This window comes from Rhinopithecus roxellana, chromosome 15 (assembly GCF_007565055.1).
Source record: "Rhinopithecus roxellana isolate Shanxi Qingling chromosome 15, ASM756505v1, whole genome shotgun sequence".
Classification (NCBI taxonomy): domain Eukaryota; kingdom Metazoa; phylum Chordata; class Mammalia; order Primates; family Cercopithecidae; genus Rhinopithecus; species Rhinopithecus roxellana.
Window position 1 is genome coordinate 13,857,864 of NC_044563.1, and position 23,184 is coordinate 13,881,047.

Consider the following 23,184-nt stretch of genomic DNA (forward strand, 5'->3'; position numbering starts at 1 on the left):
CATAATAAGTGAAGTGCTTGGCACAGAGCCTGTCACACAAAGTTAAGGGAGCAGCAGCTGTGATTCTGAGGCTGTGTGCGACCCTTGGAGGCAGCCCTAGCAAAGCTCCCCTTTCCTATGGTTGGATGTGCTAACAAGGGAACAGTTTGTGGGGCCTCGGGTTCAGAGCCTCCCTACTCATCTGTTCTGTCCCTGTACCCCCACCCCCATGGGGTGCCTTGCTCATCCTTGACAAAGCTGCTTTTATGACAGGGTAAGCTGGCAGACTACAGACTTTGCCCCTACACGGCCTACTTGGAACTGGGTAGGTGGTTTCACAGTTAGTTGTCCTTGGCTTCAAGGCAGAGCCCCTGGCTCTGCTCCCATTCCCCAGTCCCTGTCTGTTTTCCCTTTCAAGGCTGTGGGTTCCACCTCTAGCCCCAAGCCTTGGACTCTGCTCTTTCTTGCCAAACCTATGCTGGCTATTTTCCAGCTCCCTGTGGTTGCTAGGAGCCAAACCCTTTTTAGCCCAGACTCAGGCTGTCTTTCCCCACTTCCAGGTCATTGCAGAAACTCATCCTGGATTCTCCCCACAGCTAACCCCTGACATAGCCTCTCACCTCCATTCTGGAATGGTACCTGAGTTTTAACCTTTTTAAGCCTAAACAGTTCACCATGACACCACTCTATTAACCTTTTTTTTTTTCCTTTTTTTTTTTTTTTTTTGAGACGGAGTCTCGCTCTGTTGCCCAGGCTGGAGTGCAGTGGCCAGATCTCAGCTCACTGCAAGCTCCGCCTCCCGGGTTCACGCCATTCTCCTGCCTCAGCCTCCCCAGTAGCTGGGACTACAGGCGCCCGCCACCTCGCCCGGCTAGTTTTTTGTATTTTTTAGTAGAGACAGGGTTTCACCGTGTTAGCCAGGATGGTCTCGATCTCCTGACCTCGTGATCCGCCCGTCTCGGCCTCCCAAAGTGCTGGGATTACAGGCTTGAGCCACCGCGCCCGGCCTTTTTTCCTTTTTTTTGAGACAGAGTTTAACTCTGTTGCCAAGGCTAGAGTGCCGTGGCGCAATCAAGACTCACTGCAGGCTGGGTGCGGTGGCTCATGTAATCCCGGCACTTTGGGAGGCCAAGGCGGGCAGATCACTTGAGGTCAGGAGTTCGAGACCAGCCTGGCCAACATGGCGAAACCCCATCTCTACTAAAAATACAAAAGTTAGCTAGGTGTAGTGGTATTACAGTGCCTGAAATCCCAGCTACTCATGAGGCTGAACCAGGAGAATTGCTTGAACCCAGAAGGCAGAGGTTGCAGTGAGCTGAGATCAGACCGCTGCACTCCAGCCTGGGTGACAGAGCAAGACTCCATCTACAAAAAAAAAAAAAAAGAACCTCATTAGCTTTTCTTCTGAACTTCTGGCTGTGTGGTTTTTCAAAGTTTATTTTGAAATCACAGAACACTGTTCAAACATTTCGAAGCCTCATCTGCAAAGCAGAAGTGGAACTGCAGGCAGAGATCCTCCATTTTGGTCAGGCACAGTGGCTCACGCCTATAATCCCAGCACTTTGGGAATCCAGGGCAGGAGGACTGCTTGAAGCCAGTTAGAAACCAGACTAGCCAATAAAGCAAGACCCTGTCTCTACAAAAAATAATTTAAAAGGCCAGGCGCGGTGGCTCACGCCTGTAATTCTAGCACTTTGGGAGGCCGAGGTGGGCAGATCACGAGGTCAGGAGATCGAGACCATCCTGGCTAACATGGTGAAACCCCGTCTCTACTAAAAATACAAAAATTAGCTAGGCGTGGTGGCATGTGCCTGTAGTCCCAGCTACTTGGGAGGCTGAGGCAGGAGAACGGCGTGAACCTAGGAGGCGGAGCTTGCAGTGAGCGGAGATTGCGCCACTGCACTCTAGCCTAGGCGAGAGAGCAAGACTCTGTCTTGAAAAATAATAATAATAATAATAATTTAAAAATTAGCCGAGTGTGGTGGCGCAGGCCTATAGTCTCAGCTACTTAGGAGGCTGAGGCAGGAGGATTGCTTGTGCCTAGGAGTGTGCAGCTGCAGTGAGCCATGGTCATGCCACTGTGCTCTAGCCTGCCTGACAGCGTTAAGACCTTGTCTCTAAAAAAAAAATTTTTTTTTAAAAAAAGGTCTTTATTAAGATACAAAAAACTAGCCGGGCGAGGTGGTGGGCGCCTGTGAGTCCCAGCTACTCGGGAGGCTGAGGCAGGAGAATGGCGTGAACCCGGGAGGCGGAGCTTGCAGTGAGCTGAGATCCAGCCACTGCACTCCAGCCCGGGAGACACAGCGAGACTCCGTCTCAAAAAAAAAAAAAAAAAAAAAAGGTCTTTAATCCCAGCAATTTGGGAGGCCAAGATGGGAGGATTGCTTGATCCCAGGAGATCAAGGTTGCAATGAGCCATGATTGTGCCACTGCACTCCAGCCTGGGGGACAGAGTGAGACCCTGTCTCAAAAATAATAAATGAAAAGGAGAATTTGAGTCCAAGATGGGAAGATTACTTGAGGCCAGGAGTTCGAGACCAACTTGGGCAACATAGCAAGAACTCCATCTCTAAAAAATAAATTTTTTTTTTTGAGATGGAGTTTCGCTCTTGTTGCCCAGGCTGGAGTGCAATGGGGCGATCTCGGCTCACTGCAACCTCCACCTCCTGGGTTCAAGCGATTCTCTTGCGTCAGCATCCCGAGTAGCTGGGACTAAAGGTGCGAGCCACCATGCCCGGCTAATTTTTTGTATTTTTAGTAGAGATGGGTTTTCAGTGTGTTAGCCAGGTTGGTCTCGATCTCCTGACCTTGTGAACTGCCCACCTTGGCCTCCCAAAGTGCTGGGATTACAGGTGTAAGCCACCACACCGGGCCTATACCTCCATATTTTTAAATAATATGACCGTCATTGTTTCTTTTTTTTTTTTTTTTTGAGACGGCGTCTCGCTCTGTCGCCCAGGCTGGAGTGCAGTGGCCGGATCTCGGCTCACTGCAAGCTCTGCCTCCCGGGTTTACGCCATTCTCCTGCCTCAGCCTCCCGAGTAGCTGGGACTACAGGCGGCCGCCACCTCGCCTGGCTAGTTTTTTGTATTTTTTAGTAGAGACGGGGTTTCACCGTGTTAGCCAGGATGATCTCCATCTCCTGACCTCGTGATCCGCCCGCCTCGGCCTCCCAAAGTGCTGGGATTACAGGCTTGAGCCACTGCGCCCGGCCGACCGTCATTGTTTCTTATTTTCAGTCTTGATATTGTCTGTGGAATTCTATATTAGGATGAATTCTGCAGTAAGTAACACAGTCTTAATAGTGGCCAAAGCAATTAAGACATTTAATTATGTCACCAGATCAACAGTCTGGAGATTAGAGGATTCAGAGCAGGTCCAGTGGTGTGACGACATCAGGATACTGTCATGAACTGTGTGTTTCTCTTCATGTCCCCTCTCCCCTTTTGGAGGCAAGGGTGATTGCCACAGCTCCAAGCCTCCCATTGTCACACATTCACATGATAGGGTGGAAAGCTGGAAGGAAGGAGACCAAAAAGGGAAACCTTTCTAACAGAGAACACATATGCAATGGAATAATGAAAGTCAGTTGTGAAAATGTCTTTATCTGTGTTGTTACTCATATTTTCCTGTAATCAGTTTCCTTTGTAACAGTGGCAGCTGTAACAAAGTACCACAAACTGTGGCTTAAAACAACAAAAATTTATTCTCACAGTTCTGGAGGCCAGAAGTACAAACTTAGTATCACTGGGCTGGAATCAAGGTGTGGACAAGAGCTTGCTTCCTCCAGAAACTATAGGGAAACATCCCTTTCTGGCCTCTTCCAGCTTTGTGTGGCTGCTGGCATTCCTTGGCCTGTGGCCGAATCTCACTCCAGCCTTCAAGGCCAGCACCAACCACTCAGTCTGCTCTGTCTTCCCATTGCCTTTTCCTCTGTGTATTTGTGTCATATCTCCTTCTGCCTCCCTCTTACAAGGATTGCATTACATGTGATTGCATTTAACACCACCAGAGTAATCCAGGATAATCTCTTCTTAGCAAGGGCCATTGATTCAATCACATCTTCAGAGACTTTGCCACATAAAGTAACATTCACAAGTTCCAGGGATTAGGACCTAGTATCTTTGGAGGCCATTAATAAACCTGCTACAGTGACCTAGTAAACCACAGGTAAATTGATACAATTAACTTAGGAAAAAGTCTCATTAGTAAATTTGACAGGACTCTAGTTTCCATGACAATTTCTCTCTAGCCTTTCTCTCCATTCGTTGTAAAGAGGTAAGGACTTTCCTTATCAGATTGTTTTATTGCAGAGATTGTTTTTACCTAAAACTAAGTTTACCTAAGTTTACAAATTTGATTTAGATCAGTGGTTCTCAGTGGGGATGGTATGGCCCATAGGGGACTTCTGGAAGTTTGTGAGGGCCATTTCTTCTGGCTGTGACAATGCTAGGTGGGGGTGAGGATGCTGCTGGTATTGGGGGAAGACTAGGGATACTTACCAACCTTCAATGTGCAGGATAGTCCTCCACCAAATAGCCCACAGGATACCTTTGTAGGTAAAAAATCACTACTTATTTCTATTTCAGATGGTGTCTTGCTCTGTCACTCAGGCTGGAGTATAGTCGTGTGATCATAGCTCACTGTAGCCTCCATCTCATGGGATCAAGCAGTCCTGCCTCAGCTTCCCGAGTAGCTGGAACTACAGGCACGCACCACCATGTCCAGCTAACTTATTTTTTTAATTTATTTTTGAGACAGAGTCTCACTCTGTTGCCCAGGCTGGAGTGCAGTGGTGTGATCTCAGCTCACCGCAACCTCTGCTTCATGAGTTCAAGCGATTCTCCTGACACAGCCTCCTGAGTTGCTGGGATTACAGGTATGTGCCATGATGCCCAGCTAATTTTTTTTTTTTTTTGTATTTTTAGTAGAGATTGGTTTCGCCATGTTGGCCAGGCTGGTCTCAAACTCCTGACCTCAAGTGATCTGCCCGCCTTGGCCTCCCAGAGTGCTGGGATTACAGGCGTGAGCCACCACAGCCAACCTTTTTTTTTTTTTTTTTGAGACATGATCTCTTAGTTTGTTGCCCAGGCTGGAGTCCAGTGTCATGATTATCGTAGCTCTGTGCAATCTGAAACTCCTGGGCACAAGCAATCTTTTTCCTCAGCCTCCCAGCTGGGACCACTGGTGCACATCACCATGCCTGGCTAATTTCGTTTCTTTTCTTATTTTTTTTTAATTTTTTTCAGACGGAGTTTCACTTTGTCACCCAGGCTGGAGTGCAGTGGTATGATCTCAGTTCACTACAACCTCCGCCTCCTGGGTTCAAGCAATTCTTGTGCCTCAGCCTCTCAGGTAGCTACGATTACAGGCACGTGCCACCACTCCTGGCTAATTTTTTGTATTTTTAGTAGAGATGGGGTTTCACCATGTTGATCAGGCTGGTCTTGAACTCCTGACCTCAAGTGTTCCACCCACCTCGGCCGCCCAAAGTGCTGGGATTACAGGTGTGAGCCACTGCGCGGGAATAATTTTTATATTTTTTGAGACACAGGGTCTCCCTGGGTTGCCCAGGTTGGTCTCAAACTCCTGGGCTCAAGTGATACTCCTGCCTTGGCCTCCCAAAGTACTGGGATTATAGGCATTGAGCCACTGCATCCAGCCAAACTTCTTACTATGTGTCTTACACTGTGTTCAACACTTGTTATTGCTCAAAATGGCCTTATCCTTTATATGTACTTGCCAAGAGAAATTTTTATTAGAGACAAGGTCTCACTGTGTTGCTCAGGCTGGAGTGCAGTGGTGCTATCACAGCTCACTGCAGCCTTAGCCTCCTGGGCTCAAGTGATCCTCCCACCTCAGCCTCTAGAGTAACTGGGACTACAGGCACACACCACCATACCTGGCTAATTTTTAAAATTCTTTTCGTACAGATGGGGGTCTCACTATGTTTCTCAGGTTGGTCTTGAACTCCTGAGCTCAAGTGATCCTCCTGCCTCAGTCTCCCAAAGTGCTAGGATTACAGGGATAAGCCACCACACCCATCCCCAGATTTACAATTAAAAAACTCTTGGCTGGGCGCGGTGGCTCAAGCCTGTAATCCCAGCACTTTGGGAGGCCGAGACGGGCGGATCACGAGGTCAGGAGATCGAGACCATCCTGGCTAACACAGTGAAACCCCGTCTCTACTAAAAATACAAAAAACTAGCCGGGCGAGGTGGCGGGCGCCTGTAGTCCCAGCTACTCCGGAGGCTGAGGCAGGAGAATGGTGTAAACCTGGGAGGCGGAGCTTGCAGTGAGCTGAGATCCGGCCACTGCACTCCAGCCTGGGAGACAGAGCCAGACTCCGTCTCAAAAAAAAAAAAAAAAAAAAAAAAAAAAACAAAACAAAAAACTCTTACACCGAAAAACAAAAATAAAAATGTGGTAAAGCCAGTTATTTTACAGGTAAGAAAGGTGATACTCATAGATGTAAAGAATCTAGCTGGGTGTGGTGGGTCATGCCTGTAATCCTAGCACATTGGGAGGCTGATTCTGGAGGATCACTTGAGGCCAGGAGTTCGAGAGCAGCCAGGGCAACAAATCGGCCCCCGTCTCTACATAGTAAAAATTAAAAAATTATCTGGGGGTGGTTGGGCACGGTGGTTCATGCCTGTAATCCCAGTACTTTGGGAGGCTGAGCCGGGCAGATCACGAGGTCAGGAATTCAAGACCAGCCTGGAAAGTCCAGGCTGCAGTGAGCCATGATTTCATCACTACTCCGGCCTGGGCCACAGAGCGAGACTCCGTTTCCGAACAAACAAACAAACAACAACAAAGAAAAAACCTGCAAACTTTGAGATCAGCTAAGCCAAGCTAGACACTTTACAGATGAGAAACTCACTGAGGGCTGGAGGAGGGAAGAGGGTTGCCCACCTGGACCATAAAACTGAACTAGGGCTAATGTAATGCTCTTTCCATTATTCCAGGTCAAGGAGTCAGATCCTTATTCAAGCCCCAGCATTCTGATTTGCCAGGTCTGTGAAGTTTGGCAAGATTCTTTACATCTATTTAATTAATTTATGTATTTAGAAACAGAGTTTCACTCTTTTGCCCAGGTTAGTGTGCAGTGGCACCATTACAGCTCACTATAATCTTAAAATCCTGGGCTCAAGGTGATTCCTTCTCCCTCAGCCTCTCAAGTAGCTAGGACTACAGGTGCACTACCAGCTGCAGATATCTACACACACACACACACAAACACACACACACACACACGTATGTATTTTTTGAGATGGAGTCTTACTCTGTTACCTGGGCTGGAGTGCAGCAGCCACTATCTCAGCTCACTGCAACCTCCGCCTCCTCAGTTCAAGCAATTCTCCTGCCTCAGCCTCCTGAGTAGCTGGGATTACAGACGCACGCCACTACACCCAGCTGATTTTTTGTATTTTTAGTAGAGATGGGTCATGTTGGCCAGGCTGGTCTCGAACTTCTGACCTCAGGCAATCCGCCCACTTTGGCCTCTCAAAGTGCTGGGGTTACAGGCGTGAGCCACCCCACCTGGCTGCCAGCTAAATTTTTAAATTTTTTTAGAGATGGGTTTTTGTCATGTTGTCCAGGCTGGCCCCAACCTCCTGGGCTGAAGCAATCTCCCTGCCTTAGCCTCCCAAAGTGCTGGGATTACAGGCATGAGCCACCACACCCAGCCTAAAATTAGTTTTACCTGTTTCTTTTCACCTTTTAAAATGTGGCTACTAGAAAAATTAAAAGCACCTATGGGTCTCACTGTGTTAAGGTGAGACCCCACCCATCAGGCGGGGTGACTCCCACCTGTAATCCCAGCATTTTAGGAGGCCGAGACAGGCGAATCATGAGGTCAGGAGTTCAGGACCAGCCTGGCCAACATAGTAAAACCCCTACTAAAAATGCAAAAATTAGCCGGGCGTGGTGGTGTGCACACCTGTAGTTGCAGCTACTCGGGAGGCTGAGGCAGGGAAAATCGCTTGAACCCAGGAGGCAGAGGCTGCAGTGAGCCGAGAGCCAGGGTGACAAGAGTGAAACTCTGTCTCAAAAATAAATAAATAAATAAATAAATAAATAAATAAATAAATAAATAAAATGGCTATGCTTACTGGGTAGCTAGGAGTTTGCTGTTATCCTGTTCTGGGAATACTACCAGCAGTTTAGATTTCGGGAGATACCAGAGTACTGCCCTCTTTTCTTTCTTTTCCTTTTTTTTTTTTTTTTGGAGACAGAGTCTCGCTCTGTCACCCAGGCTGGAGTGCAGTGGTGCAATCTCGGCTTACTGCAAGCTCCGCCTCCAGGGTTCAGGCCATTCTCCTGCCTCAGCCTCCTAAGTAGCTGGGACTACAGGCACCCGCCACCATGCCCGGCTAATTTTTTTGTGTGTGTTTTTAGTAGAGATGCGGTTTCACCGTGTTAGCCAGGATGGTCTCGATCTCCTGACCTCGTGATCTGCCTGCCTCGGCCTCCCAAAGTGCTGGAATTACAGGCATGAGCCACTCGCCTGGCCCAAGCACATGCCATTTCAATGGCCTTGTGCTGCATAACTCCCACTCCCCTATTCTGCTCTCTGTTCCAGGCTCTGGTCATATTGGGCTTTTTGTTTTTCTTTTTTTTGAGATGGAGTCCTGCTTTGTTGCCCAGGATGGAGTGCAGTGGTGTGATCTCAGCCCACTGCAACCTCCATCTCCCAGGTTCAAGTGATTCTAGTGCCTCAGCCTCCTGAGTAGCTGGGACAGGTGCCAGGCATCACTCATGGCTTATGTTTTGTTTTCAATTAGCAATAATCGCACCTCGGATAAACCTCATTGGCTATGATACTGCCACTGTGCAAAGCTAATGTTTTGTAATTTCAGTAGAGACGGGGTTTTGCCATGTTGGTCAGGCTGGTCTCGAACTCCTGACCTCAGGTGATCCGCCTGCCTTGGTCTCCCAAAGTGCTGGGATTACAGGTGTGAACCACTGCTCCTAGGCCATACCGGCTCTTGACTCTTCCTTGAACCAGCTAGATTTGCTTCTGCCCCAGCACTCTTCGACTTGTACTTTCTGGCTGGCATGATCTTCCCTCAGAGGATGGTTTAGTTCCCTTGATTACTCCAAGTCCTCATCACCATCTAACACGCTTATGTTTTACTTATTTCTTGTCTGTCTCTCCCTACCATAAGATCCAAGAAGGTTGGGATTTCTGTCACTTTTTTTCGTTGTTCAGTGCTATATTCTTGGTGGTGTCCACATGGTAGGTGCTATTAACTGAACACGCAAGCAAATATTTCCCTGAGTTTGTCACGTCTGTGTTTTTGATGTGTCTGCCATGCAACAATCTTATTTACATATTCAAAACTGTTTAAAAAAATTGTTGAGACGGAGTCTCACTGTGTCGCCCAGGCTGGGGTGCAGTGGCCTGATCTCAGCTCACTGCAAGCTCCGCCTCCCGGGTTCAAGCGATTCTCCTGCCTCAGCCTCCCAAGTAGCTGGGACTACACGCATGCGCCACCACACCTGGCTAATTTTGTATTTTTAGTAGAGAGGGGGTTTCACCATGTTGGCCAGGTCCTGACCTCCTGACCTCAGGTGATTGGCCTACATTGGCCTCCCAAAATGCTGGAATTACAGGCGTGAGCCACCGCTCCCGGACTAAAATTTTTTTTAATAAGGCTCAACTTTTGCTTCTTCCAGAATTGTTTTTCTCATTTATTAAACTGTTTATTGTGAAAACCTTCAAGCATACAGTAGCGTCATTCCATTATTTCTTGATTGGGAATTCCATCAGGGCAGAGGCCTTTGATTTTTCACCGTCTGCCAGGACCTCAGCAACCCCAGGGAATGTTTCCAAAGAATGAATTAATGGCATGAGGGCTTCTCCGGGGCCTGCCTCAGGTCCCCTCGCGGTGCCCAGCACAGTCCCGGAAGCCGTTTGCCGACTCAAGGCGCCTGTCCTGGTTTCTCCCGCCAGGCCCGGCCTTTCCCTGTACACTCACGCGGCCACCTCCAGGCGCAGGTTTGGACAGGGCTTCCAGAATGGGAGGAGCCCTGACTTCCAATTGAACAAAGTTTTTCCTAGGAGCCCGCCGGTCCCAGCCCCACCCGGGCCAGAGGCCGCCTCACAGACTAGGCCTCTTTGCCGCCGGGGCCGCTCGCGCGCGTTCTCCTCTCTTCAGCCCTCCCTCTCCCTCCCAACCCTCCCCCCGCCACGGGCTGTGGCGGTTGGTCGTCCCTTTCCCACCCCCTCAGCTAACGAGCGGGCTCTAGATCCTCTGGGATTGGCTGTGCTTGAGTGCATCTTCCCTCAGCGTTTCTGATTGGTCGCTGGACGCGCGGGATGCGGGTCTCCATTGGCTAGGCCAGGGCGCCTGCGCGGCGGGGTTCTCGGTCGCCAGCCATTCCTGGGGAGGACTGCCGCTCGTTCGGACGTCTTTCCTATCGCTGGAGGAGACGTCCGGGCTCTCCGGGAAGGCGGCTGCGGCGACAAAATGAAGATATTCGTGGGCAACGTCGACGGGGCGGATACGACTCCGGAGGAGCTGGCAGCCCTCTTTGCGCCCTACGGCACGGTCATGAGCTGCGCCGTCATGAAACAGTTCGCCTTCGTGCACATGCGCGAGAACGCGGGCGCGCTGCGCGCCATCGAAGCCCTGCACGGCCACGAGCTGCGGCCGGGGCGCGCGCTCGTGGTGGAGATGTCGCGCCCAAGGCCTCTTAATACTTGGAAGATTTTCGTGGGCAATGTGTCGGCTGCATGCACGAGCCAGGAACTGCGCAGCCTCTTCGAGCGCCGCGGACGCGTCATCGAGTGTGACGTGGTGAAAGGTAACGCGGAGGCGCGCTCGGGGGCGGGGGCGCGCTCGGGGCACTCTGCCTGTTAGCCACGCCCCTTACCCGGGGGTCGGTCACTGCGCGGTTGGGAGGGGTTGGGAAGTGCGCGGGAGCAGGCCGGAGGTGTTGGGGGCGCGTTGGGTAGAGCCACCCTCCTCCCCTGCGGTCCAGGAACCGTCCACCAAGTAGGAGGAAGCGGCTCTGGGTGGGTGCGGCGGCCACTGCGAGCCAAGCTACGGGGCCGGGGACGCGCCTGAGAGCCTTGCGAGTGTACCGGGGGCGCGCCTTCTCCTGGTCTCCTGGGCCTGGCACCCAGCGGAAATTGGGAAGTGACGGGCACAAGCCGGATCATGAAGCGGGGAAGATTTCTCCACTTCCCCACTTCCTCTCCAGACGTCGGTCAGAGCAAGGGAAGAGGGAAAAGGTGGGGGCTGACGCCCCCAAGGCCGCCCTCCTGTTCCCTCCCGATGAATGTGCTCAAGCGGAAGGTAACGGGGCCCTTGGACGTTTCTCGGGCTGGGGTCTGTTAGTCTTGTCTGGCATGGGTCTACTCACGGGCACAATTACACGTGGGTACGAGAGGGGCCCCTTCCGAATCACTTTGGCCTTTCAATATTAGGTAGGTTAGGCGTGGCAGCTCTGTGCTTTCCTCCTCCCTCAAACCTGGGATTTTTCTTTGGGCTCGATTTTACATTTGTCAACTGGAAACCCCAGCCTTTTGCATGTGCAAGAAAGTTTGTTTTATGAAGGCCCCTTCTGCGTAGTCTTTACGTGCCAAGCTAGTGCCCTAGGGCAGTGTCTTTCTTTCATAAGCTTGGTGACTTTGCAAGGGGACATACTCTGGCTGAGGGGGTCCTGGGGAGGGGTCTGTGAGAGGTCTTCATTAAACAGTGGCTAAACACGATTTATTGAATCAGTAGTAGTCATTGCTTGAGTAGTCTAATCCTCAGGGCAGATCCCTATTGCCTTTTCTTCGAGAAAAATGTGTCACCATAATTTAAGCCTGACTAGGGACCCAGTTGACTTTTTCATAGCCTGAGTTTTTATTCCTTAAGCTCTTTTACATTGGCAAGGTTTGGTAGGACAGCCCTTGTGTATGTGGCCAGCCTCTGCTCCACTTGGGAACATATCAGAGCTAACTTTGCCCTGTCATCTTGGAGGATGCAGCCTGGGAGTATCTGATGCCCTACTCCTGGTGGGTTCATGCCTGCTCATACCCTGTGTGAGAAGTTTCAGGGATAGGAAATAAATGTAGGTGCAAGTGTTTATTTATCCCACCAAGATATTTCATTTGCTGTCCTGGAAAGGCACATCTTTGGGGCCATTCCTAGTCCTTTAAGTGGGGGAAATATAAAGGGTCATAGTGTCCACTTCTAGGAACAAGTCCTTGTTCTGCATTAATACTGCATTCTATTTTCCTCAACTCAGGTTATACACGTCCACGACTATCCGGAATCGGGCTTTCCTGCTGGGTGCTCTGAGGCAGGCTGTATGGTGCATGGATTTTTGCTTTTGTTTAGAGTAAAAGAGTGGGGGAGGGTCTCAGATTGGGTACTTGTCCAGCAAAAGGATGGGGTATATGAGTCTCATTTATGAGAGTTTTGTGTTTAATTGACTTACCAAGTTTCTTTTGTGGTTGTTAGGTAGGGTGGCTACTAGATTGAGAGTCTAGAGTCAAACATCTGAAGGGACAGTCTCCCTGGAACTCAAGCTCCTTGCTTGCTTTCGGGTGGTAGAGAATGCCAAAAATTTGCCTGAATTTGCTTGGGACCCAGCACCAAGTGACAGTGGGGGTGAAGAGCATAACTGCCCATGAATTTTTAGAACTCCTGGGTGACTCCTTGTGAGAGTTAGAGGGAGTTTTGTGCATTTTGTTCCTTTATAAACATTTGGCAGAAATGGATTGACTTACTCAGGGAGTGGTGGTCAACTATTTGCAGTTATGTTGTTGTGTAACAGAGCTCCTGATAATACTTCGATGTAAGAGACTGCGGGAAAGATTTGAACATCATGTTCTCCACTGATGTCTTTCTATCTATTTGTGATGACGGAAAGTGAGGGTTGAAAGTTGGGAGTGTAGTAGAAGCGACTGGCTCTCTAAAGAGTGTATTCATTTCTTGTGCTAGGAGTGGTCATTTGATTGAGTCTCCTCGTGTTGGCTGACAGGGCTTTGAAAAGCACAGAAGCTTGGTGTTGCATAGGACAACCAGCTCTGTTTTCTTTCACAGGAAAAAAAAACAACATAGTTGCTTGGTTACTCTAGGAGCTTAGATAGGATTTGTAGAACAGAAATCTCAGTAGCAACAGTGGATTGTAACCACTCCACAGTTTCCTCCTATTAGGTGTTCAAAGATGAACAGCTTCCGGAAACGTGTACAGACTTGTGGGGAGATCTGAAAGACCAAAGAGGAAAATATCTCCTCTTCATTTTTGTGAGTGACTGTTTCTTCTTCCTATACAGAACTCTGTAGTTTGAAGTTTAAGATTTTTTCTTTTTTTTTTTTTTTTGAGATGGAGTCTCGCTTTGTCGCCCAGGCTGGAATGCAGTGGCGAGACCTCAGCTCACTGCAAGCTCCGCCTCCCGGGTTCATGCCTTTCTGCCTCAGCCTCCCGAGTCGCTGGGACTACAGAGTCGCTGGGACTACAGGCGCCTGCCACTACGCCCAGCTAATTTTTGTATTTTTAGTAGAGACGGAGTTTCACCGTGTTAGCCAGGATGGTCTCCATTTCCTGACCTTGTGATCCACCCGCCTTGGCCTCCCCAAGTGCTGGGATTACAGGTGTGAGCCACTGTGCCTGGCCCTCAAGTTTAAGATTTTTAGTCTTAAGACAGGAGAACTTATTTTTCTGGATTCATTTAATTTTGGTACTGGAGGACTTTTGACGCCACCAGACCATTTGGAGATCTCTGTAAAACATTACTTGATAGTCCCAATGCAGTGATTTCCTTCAGAGTTTCCTTGAATTAGATCTCCAGGCAACAAGGTTCCTGGAATTTTTCAGATCTCTGGTTTTAATGGTCCTAGGAGTACCTGGGTTTCAGGACATCTTTAATATAGCTAGGTCTGTGCTTTGCCGCTTACTGTGATAGGGCGTATCACTGTTGGATGTGGTTGAGTTAGCTGGGCCATCTATTCACACTTTCTCCTCCAATATCAGGCTTAGAAACTTCCTGATACACTTTGGTTATAATTGTATCAGATGGATTTTAAAATTTCGTACTTATTTTTATATTATTTATATATTATTTTTTGAGACAGAGTCTCGTTCTGTTGTCCAGGCTGGAGTGCAGTGGCGAGATCTCAGCTCACTGCACCCTCTGCCTCCTGGGTTCAAGCAGTTCTCCTGCCTCAGCCTCTCAAGTAGCTGGGACTACAGGCCACTACACCTGACTAATTTTTGAATTTTTAGTGCAGACAGGGTTTCACTATGTTGGCCAGGCTGGTCTCGAACTCCTAACCTCAGGTGATCTGCCTGCCTAGGCCTCCCAAAGTATTGGGATTACAGGCATGAGCCACCATGCCCGGCCTGGATTTTTAAATTTTTTGATCAGTTATGCAACTCATCTGGGCAGTCATTTGAATTATACATGTGACACCTCAGTTTTCAATTTTCACCACTTGGTCTGAATGAAAACCACCTAAGGAGGGAAACAGACAATGGGATGTCCAAATGCTCTTGTAAGCCCGTGGAAGTTTTTGTCTTATTCTAGTGTCAGGAATTTGTGGAATTATCTGGACTATTAGAATCGTTCCTTAATATTACCTCAGAATGTCTAGAGGCCCCTCCCCCGAACAAGTGCCTATGAGCTCCAGCAACTCTGCTTCCTTTCCACTTTGGGTCTTTCTGCTTGCCATCTCCAGGTGGTTTTGCCATTTCCAAGGATTACCTCAGCCTCTGCTTTTATTTTTATTTTTTATGTAAAAATTTTAAAAAATATTTATTCATTCTTTTAGAGATAGGGTCTCGCTTTGTTGCTCAGGCCAGAGTGCAGTGGCATGATTGTGGCTCACTGTAGCCTTGACCTCCTGAGCTCAAGCCATCCTTCCACCTCAGTCTCTCAAAGTATTAGGATTACAGGAGGGAGCCACCATGCCTGGCCCAGCCTCTGCTTTTAAAGGGCTCTTAGGCCACGTGCTAGTTTTTAGTTTTTTGTTTTTTAGCTTACTCTACCCAAAGTGGAGATGAGAGATCACAGGACAACTTTAGTGCCTTATGGCTAGGCTGAAAGAAACACGTAGTTTTTCCCAAGTAGTAGATGAGGCTCCGGCCACGGGAGTCTTGAGGACAGAGTTGTGGTAATTCTTTTTTCTTTTTGAGATGGAGTTTCACCCATTTTGCCCAGGCTGGAGTGCAGTGGCATGATCTTGACTCACTGCAACCGCTGCCTCCTGGGTTCAAGTGATTCTCCTGCCTTAGCCTCCTGAGTAGCTGGGATTACAGGCACATGCCACCACAGGCAGCTAATTTTGTATTTTTAGTAAAGACGGAGTTTCACCGTGTTGGTCAGGCTGGTCTTGAACTCCTGACCTCAGATGGTCCGCCTGCCTCGGCTTCCCAAAGTGCCGAGATTCGGCGTGAGCCACTGTGCCTGGCCTCATTTTGTTCTTTTATCATCTCTGCCAGGTTCTAGGTTTGTATGGCATTGTGTTTTGCTTGAGATGAAAGATAATATTCTATAGGGAAATAAACCTCTGGTTATTTCTAGGTTTGAATAGTCATAATTCCTTATTCTGTAGCTGTTTATGTCTTACAAGGCACTTTTGTCTTTTCTCTTGAACCTCTTAACTTTGAGGTAGGTAGGATAGATTTGTTGGAGGAAATAAGTGGTAAGTTTCTTTTTATTTTTTTTTTTTGAGACGGAGTTTTGCTCTTGTCACCCAGGCTGGAGTGCAGTGGCACGATCTTGGCTTACTACAACCTCCTCTTTCTCCTGGGTTCAAGTGGTTCTCCTTCCTCAGCCTCCCGAGTAGCTGGGATTACAGGTGACTGCCACCACACCCAGGTAATTTTTGTATTTTTAGTAGAGACTTGGTTTCACCATGTTGGCCAGGCTGGTCTTGAACTCCTGACCTCAGGTGATCCACCCATCTGGACTTCCTAAAGTGTTGGGATTACACGCATGAGCCACCGTGCTGGGCCAGTTTCTTTTCTTTTGTTTTTCTTTTTCTTTTTTTTTTTTTGAAATGGAGTCTTGCGGTGTCACCCAGGCTGGAGTACAGTGGTGCCATCTCGGCTCACTGCAACCTCCACCTCCCAGGTTCAAGTGATTCTCCTGCCTCAGCTTCCCGAGTAGCTGGGATTATAGGTGTGCACCACCACACCTGGCTAATTTTTGTATTTTTAGGAGAGATGGGGTTTCACCACATTGGTCATGCTGGTCTTGAACTCCTGATCTCATGAGCCACCGCACCTGCCTAAATGGTAAGTTTCCTAAGATAACAAGTCAGTGATACCTGTATCTGGAACTGAGACCATTGAATTCTTAATTAAGGATCACTTTTGTGCTATGCCACGCTTCTGACTTCTACTTATTGATTGTATTTTTTTCCCATTATCCTGAGGTTTGTGTCATTGTCTTCAAATCCAGGGAAATGACTTGTTCTGTAGGAGCAGCTAGATGGGCATCCCAGTACGAAAGTTTCTAAAAATGAGGACCCTTGTTTGGAGATTATTAAGAATGTTTCTTATCTTAGTATTGTCATCCAGGTAGCTCTGTTTCTTAAACTGATGTGACAGATAGCATCCTGGTACTTGGATGCTATCTGAGAGTAGCCACAGGTCGAGAATGGAGCTAAGCTCAGAACCCTATTTCCTAGGGGCAGGCTTCTCTCGTTCAGATTCTGCCTGTGCTATTGTGCTTTGTGAGTGTGGACTTGAGAATTTCTCTCCACTCCTTCACTACCTGAAGTTTTATCCTTCTGTGTGGTGGATAAGTATGTAACTTTGAGACCAACATCCTGTCTTCTCCTACCCTACCACAGCTTACTCAGATCATAATGAGAGCTGCAGGGTTAACCTGCTTAGCAGAGCCTGTTAGCTGCAGTAATTGCAGCTTCATGCCTTATAGGTGAGAAACCAGATATTTCCTGTAAGCAGTCTGCTCTGTGAACAGAAGCCCAAGGTGTAAGGTATACCTCTGTCCCTTAAAGAGGAAACAGTGGAGGATGTAATGTGGTCTGGGACAGGGGGATTGGGCATAAACTCAGCCACTAGGCTTAGTTTCTATTCCCATACCTCGTTGGCTTACACAGGGTCCATCTTCTCTGCTTCTAAGCCTTAAGTTTTAGTCATATGACACGGTCCTGCCTCATACCTTGACTTCTCAGGGATAGATTGTATAGCAAAGGGACATTGGAAGAGCTGTGATTCTGGTCCTGACTCTAACACACTTTGAGTAGGGCAAGCCATGTAAAAACTCTGAGCATGTATGTGTGTCCATCTGTTAAATGGAGATAATGATTCTTTGCCCTGCCTACCTCACAGGATTGTGAGGCCCAAATGAGGTCCTCCCGTACCTGAGAGTGCCTTGAAAACTTGGGAAGTACTGTGAAAAAGCAAGAGAGATCATATTGGAACAATGTTGTGAACTGCTTGCTTATTGCAGTCTAACTCTCTTGCCTTAATTGGACATGGGCTGAGAGATGGGTCATACCAAAACGTGAGTGGTCGTTTCCAGTGTTTGAGAGTTAGGCTTCAACAGTGAGCTAGGCCTCAAAGCTGTTCGGTGAGCTTGGGTTGAGAACACTGAAGAATTGAGTGATCTAGGAACCCTTTCTGCATTTTTTTCTGCTGGTTTGTACTTACAGGAGATGGTGAAGATTTTTATCCTGTGTTGCAGTTCATCTCTGCTCCTTCTCTCACCAGGAAGTTGGGTGAGGTGGCAGGGTTTGTAAAGGGGAGAATGGGAAGAAGGCTGTAGGCAAAGATGACTGCTTGGGACAGTCAGAAGCTTTGTTATATGGGAGCTACATTTTATGACATACTCCTGGAGAGGGTTTGGAGGCCGTGGAGGTAGCTGGCAACAGCTGGGTGCTGTTGTGTGTCCAATTTGGGACCCATCAGGTAGCATGCCCTGCCCCCCTAATTGCTAACCCTCTGTCTGCTGCTTTATCAGACTACGCGTTTGTTCACATGGAGAAGGAAGCAGATGCCAAAGCCGCAATCGCGCAGCTCAACGGCAAAGAAGTGAAGGGCAAGCGCATCAACGTGGAACTCTCCACCAAGGGTCAGAAGAAGGGGCCTGGCCTGGCTGTCCAGTCTGGGGACAAGACCAAGAAACCAGGGGCTGGGGATACGGCCTTCCCTGGAACTGGTGGCTTCTCTGCCACCTTCGACTACCAGCAGGCTTTTGGCAACAGCACTGGTGGCTTTGATGGGCAAGCCCGTCAGCCCACACCACCCTTCTTTGGTCGCGACCGCAGCCCTCTGCGCCGTTCACCTCCCCGAGCCTCTTATGTGGCTCCTCTGACGGCCCAGCCAGCTACCTACCGGGCCCAGCCGTCAGTGTCACTGGGAGCTGCCTACAGGGCCCAGCCTTCTGCCTCTTTGGGTGTTGGCTATCGGACTCAGCCCATGACAGCCCAGGCAGCCTCTTACCGCGCTCAGCCCTCTGTCTCCCTTGGGGCCCCATACAGGGGCCAGCTGGCTAGTCCTAGCTCCCAGTCTGCTGCAGCTTCTTCACTCGGCCCCTATGGTGGAGCCCAGCCCTCGGCCTCGGCCCTTTCCTCCTATGGGGGTCAGGCAGCTGCGGCTTCTTCGCTCAACTCCTATGGGGCTCAGGGTTCCTCCCTTGCCTCCTATGGTAACCAGCCATCCTCTTACGGCGCCCAGGCTGCCTCTTCCTATGGGGTTCGTGCAGCTGCTTCTTCCTACAACACCCAGGGAGCAGCTTCCTCCTTAGGCTCCTACGGGGCTCAGGCAGCCTCCTATGGGGCCCAGTCTGCAGCCTCCTCACTAGCTTATGGAGCCCAGGCAGCTTCTTACAATGCCCAGCCCTCGGCCTCTTACAATGCCCAGTCTGCCCCATATGCTGCACAGCAGGCTGCTTCCTACTCTTCCCAACCTGCTGCCTATGTGGCGCAGCCAGCCACAGCTGCTGCCTATGCCAGCCAGCCAGCAGCCTATGCCGCACAAGCCACTACCCCAATGGCTGGCTCTTATGGGGCCCAGCCGGTTGTCCAGACCCAGCTGAATAGTTACGGGGCCCAAGCATCAATGGGCCTCTCAGGCTCCTATGGGGCTCAGTCGGCTGCTGCGGCCACTGGCTCCTATGGTGCCGCAGCAGCCTACGGGGCCCAACCTTCTGCCACCCTGGCAGCTCCTTACCGCACTCAGTCGTCAGCCTCATTGGCTGCTTCCTATGCTGCCCAGCAGCATCCCCAGGCTGCTGCCTCCTACCGCGGTCAGCCAGGCAATGCCTACGATGGGGCAGGTCAGCCGTCTGCAGCCTACCTGTCCATGTCCCAGGGGGCCGTTGCCAACGCCAACAGCACCCCGCCGCCCTATGAGCGTACCCGCCTCTCCCCACCCCGGGCCAGCTACGACGATCCCTACAAAAAGGCTGTCGCCATGTCGAAAAGGTACTGTATGCCCCTCCGCCTCTGCCCCCAGCTGGGGCTTAGGGCAAGGGGCTGAGGTTGGCATGGGAGGGAAACTGGAGGCATCGGCCCCTCCCTTGGTCTTCTCTTCTCTATTTCTGTGGGATGTCCAGAGGCCGAGGGGAGCAGTGTCAGTGAACTTCTCTGGTCACCAGGGTTCAGGTGGAGCATAGTGCTCAGCCTGGGGTGGTACCTGCTAGTCAGACCAGGCACACTGTCACCTGTCTAGGCTAGCCCAAGTGTCATTGGAGCTACTGCCTGCAGGACTGTGGCCCATATCCTTTCCCACTGTCTCAAGGATCCTTAAGCCTATTACGTGGTTGTCCTGGCTTTGGCAGGGATGGGGGTTAAAGAGTAGTCCCTTTGGCACTCACTGGCTAAAGGCAAGTTTATGAGGTGCGTCCACTCTGGGAAGTTGGGGACCTTGCTTTCATCCGCCGTTCTGTTGATAAACAACCAAGGTCTTTCTCTGCAGGGCCCAGGGGTGGAGATAGTTTGCTGTGTGGGAATGTAGACCAAAATCCACCTTGGCCAGTTCAGAGGGGAGGACTTCAGTGGAGGGTTTGGTTTCCCACTGACTTGAAGCCAGGCTTGATTTTTTTGGCCTGGATAGGGTGATGAGCCTTCTGACTAAAGGAGACCAATCTCTTGGAGACCAGTGTGATCACACCCTCCCTTTCCCCATTGGCATCTCCCCAGTGCCCACCTGGAGTCCTCCCCTCAATTGTCTCATTCACCAACTGTCTTCTTCTCTCGACTAGGTATGGTTCCGACCGGCGTTTAGCCGAGCTCTCTGATTACCGCCGTTTATCAGAGTCGCAGCTTTCGTTCCGCCGCTCGCCGACAAAGTCCTCGCTGGATTACCGTCGCCTGCCCGATGCCCATTCCGATTACGCACGCTATTCGGGCTCCTATAATGATTACCTGCGGGCGGCTCAGATGCACTCTGGCTACCAGCGCCGCATGTAGGGCCATCCTGGGATGGGGTACCACAGGGCGGGAGGGAGAAAAGAGGTGGGTAGGGTTACAGATCCAGGTTATAACTACTCTGGCCCATACCTTTCCTGGTTGTGGTTTTCCATCCCCTCTACCATGTGGGCCTTCCCCAGGAGATGATCCTTTTGAGTGTTCGGCAGTAACCTACTTTGTTCCTTCGCCTCAGCAGCAAATCTTGCTACTGGCTCTAGATCTGCGGTTTTCCCTCTACCCTGCCTCCCGTCTCCCCAGAATGGGAATTTCTTTTATGTTTTTATTTTTTTTCCTGGCTCCTTTTTATTTTTGTGCGCGATATTTAAGGTCGTCTGGATGGGGAAGCAACCTGCAGCTGAGGTCGCCGGCGCCTTTTTCTTTTTAGATGGGAAGGAGGCCAGGAAAGGGTTAGCTTAACCATTTCCTATGCGCCAAGCTGTGCCAGCAGTCCAGGGTACCCTGACTGTCCCTCTGTAGACTGTTGAGACTGAGTTCCTGTTGGGACAGTCAGTTGGCATGTATCCAAGTCCCTGCTGACCACTAATGTTCTAGCTGATGGTGAGCGGCACAGTCCCACTTCCCCATCTCCCCAAGTAGGTGGTGTTAGAAAACCTTAATTTTTTTTCCCTTTTGTATGGACTACAAATAAAACTTGGGGCAATTTGCAGTTTGGAAACCTGGTTGTCATTGTCTTGATTGCATTCAGTGTCAAAGCAGCCAATTTGACATCCAGGAATACATGATAGCTAAAGGGAAGGCAGTCAGAGAACCCAGGACTGGTGAGGAAAGGGGTTTGAATGTGGGAATTAGAAGGATTGCCCTGTGGCCCAGAAGGATTTAGCTTATCGTCGTCCTGCTAGCCTGCCATCTTTCAGACTGGAGTCCAGAGCAAGCGGCCTGGTCCTCAGCCCTCAACTTGAGTTAGTCACACCAAAATGCAGTAAATAATGCCCATTTTCCACTGCCTGTGTCCCTCACTTTTCTCTAGTTCAGGAATAACCTGTGTTCCAATGGGATGGTTTTGGGGTTTGGCCTGTCAGGAAGTGGGGAGTGGGCTGCCGTGGTATTTACAGGCTAGTGGATCTTTTAGGCAGTAGGCTCAAATGAGTGCTGGGGCTGGAACCCAGAGAGGAACCAGTAGTGGAGTGGGGGTAATGGCATTGCCTGATACTGCCCTATGGTTGAAAGAAGGAAGGGCAGAGAAAACTTGAAGCAGGTATGGGGCATTCTGGTCGTATTTTGCCTGTTGAGCTGTTACCATGGAGCATCCTCTGTGTCCTGCCAACTCCTGCCATTATAGTAACTGGAGACTCCTTTCCCTATCCCTATCTGTTAAGATTTTCAGATGTCCTCTCTCTGGGTTTATATTTGAAGGTATAGAATCTGGGAAGGGGTGGGATGCAAGCATAACCAAGTAGGGATGTTAGGGCTGGGTGGGGAATTGAGGACTCTTTATGCTTTTATTCTAGGGCTGGGGATTGAGGACCTGGGCAAAAAATATGACATTTCCAACCAGGGACAAGATGGAGGCTTGGGCTTAATGCTGGGTAAATGGAAGACTGGTTGAGTGGGATGATAATGGGAGAACATACTGCTCCTTTGGGAAAAGGGGCTTTAAGACTGGGTTTGGGAGCCTACTGGCGCAAGGCGACTTTGGGGAGGTGTACGTGTCAGTCAAGTGGAGGTCAGGTGGGTTGTCTTACGCCTCCTTTACTGGCTTCATGTGAACTTGCCTGTGACAGAGGATCTTGCCCTAGATGTTCTTTTCCCTCTTGCCATCGTGCAAAAGCATTCAATCTTATATGACTGTGAGTTCTTATTTGTGGATGCTAACTGGGGTAATCTCAGGGAGTACTGGGGGCCATGGCTCTTTGCCTTGCTTCTCTTTCTGCTCACTGCTTTGCTTTCAGGTGCTTAGCTGCTCCTTTTTATTTCTTTGCAGGACTGGGAAAGAATGGGAGGAGGATTTTGATAAGTTTCTTGTTTTCTGCGTGGTGATGGGGTGGTCTGAGGGCCAAGCTAATAAGCCTACCTTTGGTTATTACCCTGGAAAATGGAGGGTTGATGGTAGGGTTATGATTGTGGCCTGCGTATTTGCAATTTTTCTTTGTCAATGTGGCTTTCTGTCATCTTCCTTTCTCTCCAGTGAGGGTTCTGCCACTGTCTCAATCCCTTGGTTCCTGCAAAAAACAGCTAAATGTGCTCTCAGGGCCTGTGGTGATGTTCTCTGTCACAGTCCCAGGTCTTGAAAGTGACCTGGTCCAGATGAGCGCTCTGCCTGCTTGTCATCTTTAGGTCCTGCTGCCTCAGCCCTCAGGCTCCTAACTGCTCAAGCCAGAAGGAGCTACAAAGCCAACTCATTTGTCATTTTTCTCTTGCAGATTGTTTTAAAATTTCCCTCCCCTCTTTTATTTTAATTATATCACCTGTGTTAATCCTATAGCCTGCTTCTTTGGTTTGTGGATTGCTGATTTGAAGTTCTATAACTTGGGGAAAGTTGGGTTGAGTGAATGGGAGGACAGACATTGAATGTGTGTTTTGGAAAAATGGACTCTCTATCTTCGGATTATTCAACTTCTCCACTTATCACCTCTACAACTTGGCCTTCATTGGAGAAGTTTTAGTTGGCTTATTCCTGGAACAAGACCACCTAGAGGCTTTTAGCCTTGTCACCCTGCCCTCTTCTGAGGTTTGGACCTTGTTTTAAATTCTATGTGTGGTGGACTTGAGACCATCTCTTGTAATGGAGGTAGTGGGACTATCACTGAGGGGGTCAGCCTATCCAGGCAGGCTACTCTTCTAGTCAAACCCATCACTT

General features: G+C 49.5%; 1 protein-coding gene and 1 pseudogene across 2 annotated transcripts; one reads left to right on the plus strand and one right to left on the minus strand.

Annotated features, from left to right (window-relative positions):
- Positions 1 to 8,739: 8,739 nt before the first annotated feature.
- LOC115893824 lies at positions 8,740 to 8,822 on the minus strand (annotated as a pseudogene).
- Positions 8,823 to 10,175: 1,353 nt separating this feature from the next.
- RBM14 (RNA binding motif protein 14) lies at positions 10,176 to 21,042 on the plus strand. 2 transcript variants are annotated; one of them, XM_010366404.2, is made up of 3 exons: positions 10,176 to 10,791; positions 17,915 to 19,379; positions 20,159 to 21,042. In XM_010366404.2, the coding sequence occupies exons 1-3, from the start codon at positions 10,455 to 10,457 to the stop codon at positions 20,364 to 20,366; spliced, it is 2,010 nt and encodes a 669-aa protein (XP_010364706.1). In that variant the 5' UTR covers positions 10,176 to 10,454; the 3' UTR covers positions 20,367 to 21,042. The 2 variants fall into 2 exon arrangements, with proteins under 2 accessions (XP_010364706.1, XP_010364707.1); XM_010366405.2 differs by lacking the exon at positions 10,176 to 10,791 and adding an exon at positions 10,859 to 11,285.
- Positions 21,043 to 23,184: the final 2,142 nt, after the last annotated feature.

Excerpts from the sequence above, each read along its gene's own strand:
- RBM14 (XM_010366404.2), top strand. The coding sequence starts at position 10,455 with ATGAAGATATTCGTGGGCAACGTCGACGGGGCGGATACGACTCCGGAG. Across the intron at positions 10,792-17,914 it reads CGAGTGTGACGTGGTGAAAG|ACTACGCGTTTGTTCACATG; the intron begins GTAACGCGGAGG and ends CTGCTTTATCAG. Across the intron at positions 19,380-20,158 it reads GCTGTCGCCATGTCGAAAAG|GTATGGTTCCGACCGGCGTT; the intron begins GTACTGTATGCC and ends TCTCTCGACTAG.